We start from the raw sequence: 1,762 nt of genomic DNA, 5'->3' as shown, positions 1-1,762 counted from the left end.
TATATATATATATATATATATATAAATCAATCAACATTTAGCTTAATTTTAGTTTTAGCAGTTTAAACAGCTTAATTTATAACTTTTCTATCCTTGTCCCGAATTTATCAAGAAGTTTATAAGATCAATGTCTGATACTTTGGAGTTATTTCGTAACTTGCAACGTGGTGTAAGTCAAAAATATGTTAAAAATATTTGTAGATAGGAAATTAATTTCCGCTGCGCCCAAGCCCATTCAGCGAGCGTTACGTCGCTGAGCCCATTGCTTAGCAACCGGAAGTAGTAACAGAAGCAGTTATAGCACGCCCTACAGTCTTTTACAGCTGCTAACTGTTAAGCTGCCTCGGCTGTTCGGGGTGGCAGATGTCTCTCTCAAATATCGGCGTCAAACGTCATCGGGGATCGCGACTGGAGTGCGACCCGCCCCTACATGGATCTTCGTGACCGACGTTGCCGATCTCGAAGACATCAACGCGACGTCTTCCGGGAAATTTACAGCTTTCTCTCTTTTTCATCTACTTATCTTCCATAAACCTGTTGTAAAAAAGTAGGTACGCGAAATAATAACCTCCGGGTATTATTAATATCTGCTTTCAATCGCATGCAAGATGATTTCTGAGAATTGTCAGCGCTGATTGTCAATAAACTCTAGAATTGTCAAGAGATTGCCAAAAACGAGACTCCGAAATGGCGTATAAACAGCAACCGGTCCAGGATGAATTAGAAATGGAGACGATGGCGGAGGTCGAGCTTTCGAGGCTGAAAAGGCAATATAGGATAATGGAGAACGATCGGGCGACATGCGTGGAAGACGCGAGATTGCAGCTCCGCAATCAGCAGAACGCGATCAATCGTCTGGAATATGAGAAAGCCGAACTTGTACTGGCAATTAAGACCGCGCGATCGAAGGCATTCACGCGTAAAGATGTGGAAATGGTCAAGAAGCTAAAGTGTCTGCTGACGAAGCGTGCCAAGTATATTGAGCTGATTGAGAACGAGAAACGGCAGATAGCCGAGCTTGATGAGCAGATCGGCAAGGTTGCTGGTATTGCCAATATCAAATCTATATAGACATGTATAAGAGCAACAATCTGATTAAAATTAAAAGTCAAATTTATCAGAATATCAATAATTTTAAAATGCTATCGATATTAAGTAATACAGTATTGCTTTTGATATTTATATGTCCATACAATTGATATGTAAATTTTACTTACAAGGAAATAGATTATTTTTAATTTATGTAACACAAGATTTTCATATATTTTCATATATTTCATATATTTTTGTGCCAATTTCCACTAATGTAGATTAATTTTAAATCGAATCTAATTTCCTCTTTATTCTTTTATAATTCTTAGACAGATGTTTATAATCTAAACCTTTATAGACACAAATAACCATAACTGGGATAACTCCGGTATATACACCGTATCTATCAAAACTTAATTTATTAAGTATTATTTACTATGTTTAAAGTAAACGAACTATAGCAGTAAAAACTTGTAACTTTGTTTACTACTATAAAAAAAAATATTAAAAATCCGAAATACAATATTTATTTTTTATATTAAAAAATGAACTTTTTCAAACCCTTATATTTTTGCCATATATCCCATAGGGATGAGATATATGGCTATTTATAGAGACAGGGGGGAGGGGGTATATATAGCTCATGAAACATTTACAAATATTGCATATAGAGACGTAAAATGATGTAAAATGACACAATAACTTATAAAATGCATTTATAAAGTTTTAT

The 1,762-nt window shown here is 35.2% G+C and overlaps 1 protein-coding gene across 1 annotated transcript in view; it reads left to right on the top strand.

Moving 5' to 3' along the window:
• The first annotated feature begins 506 nt into the window (after nucleotides 1–506).
• Nucleotides 507–1,762, top strand: part of LOC108689919 (coiled-coil domain-containing protein 63-like) — a 5,610-nt gene continuing 4,354 nt past the window's right edge. The window contains exons 1-2 of the mRNA XM_018196887.1: nucleotides 507–551; nucleotides 653–1,038. Of these exons, the coding sequence (XP_018052376.1) occupies nucleotides 688–1,038 (351 nt within the window). The 5' untranslated portion in view covers nucleotides 507–551; nucleotides 653–687. The remainder of the gene's footprint in view (nucleotides 552–652; nucleotides 1,039–1,762) is intronic.

Source organism: Atta colombica, unplaced genomic scaffold (genome assembly GCF_001594045.1).
Source record: "Atta colombica isolate Treedump-2 unplaced genomic scaffold, Acol1.0 scaffold281, whole genome shotgun sequence".
Classification (NCBI taxonomy): domain Eukaryota; kingdom Metazoa; phylum Arthropoda; class Insecta; order Hymenoptera; family Formicidae; genus Atta; species Atta colombica.
Note: the sequence above shows the minus strand (reverse complement) of the source record. Positions and strands in the feature narration are given on the sequence as shown.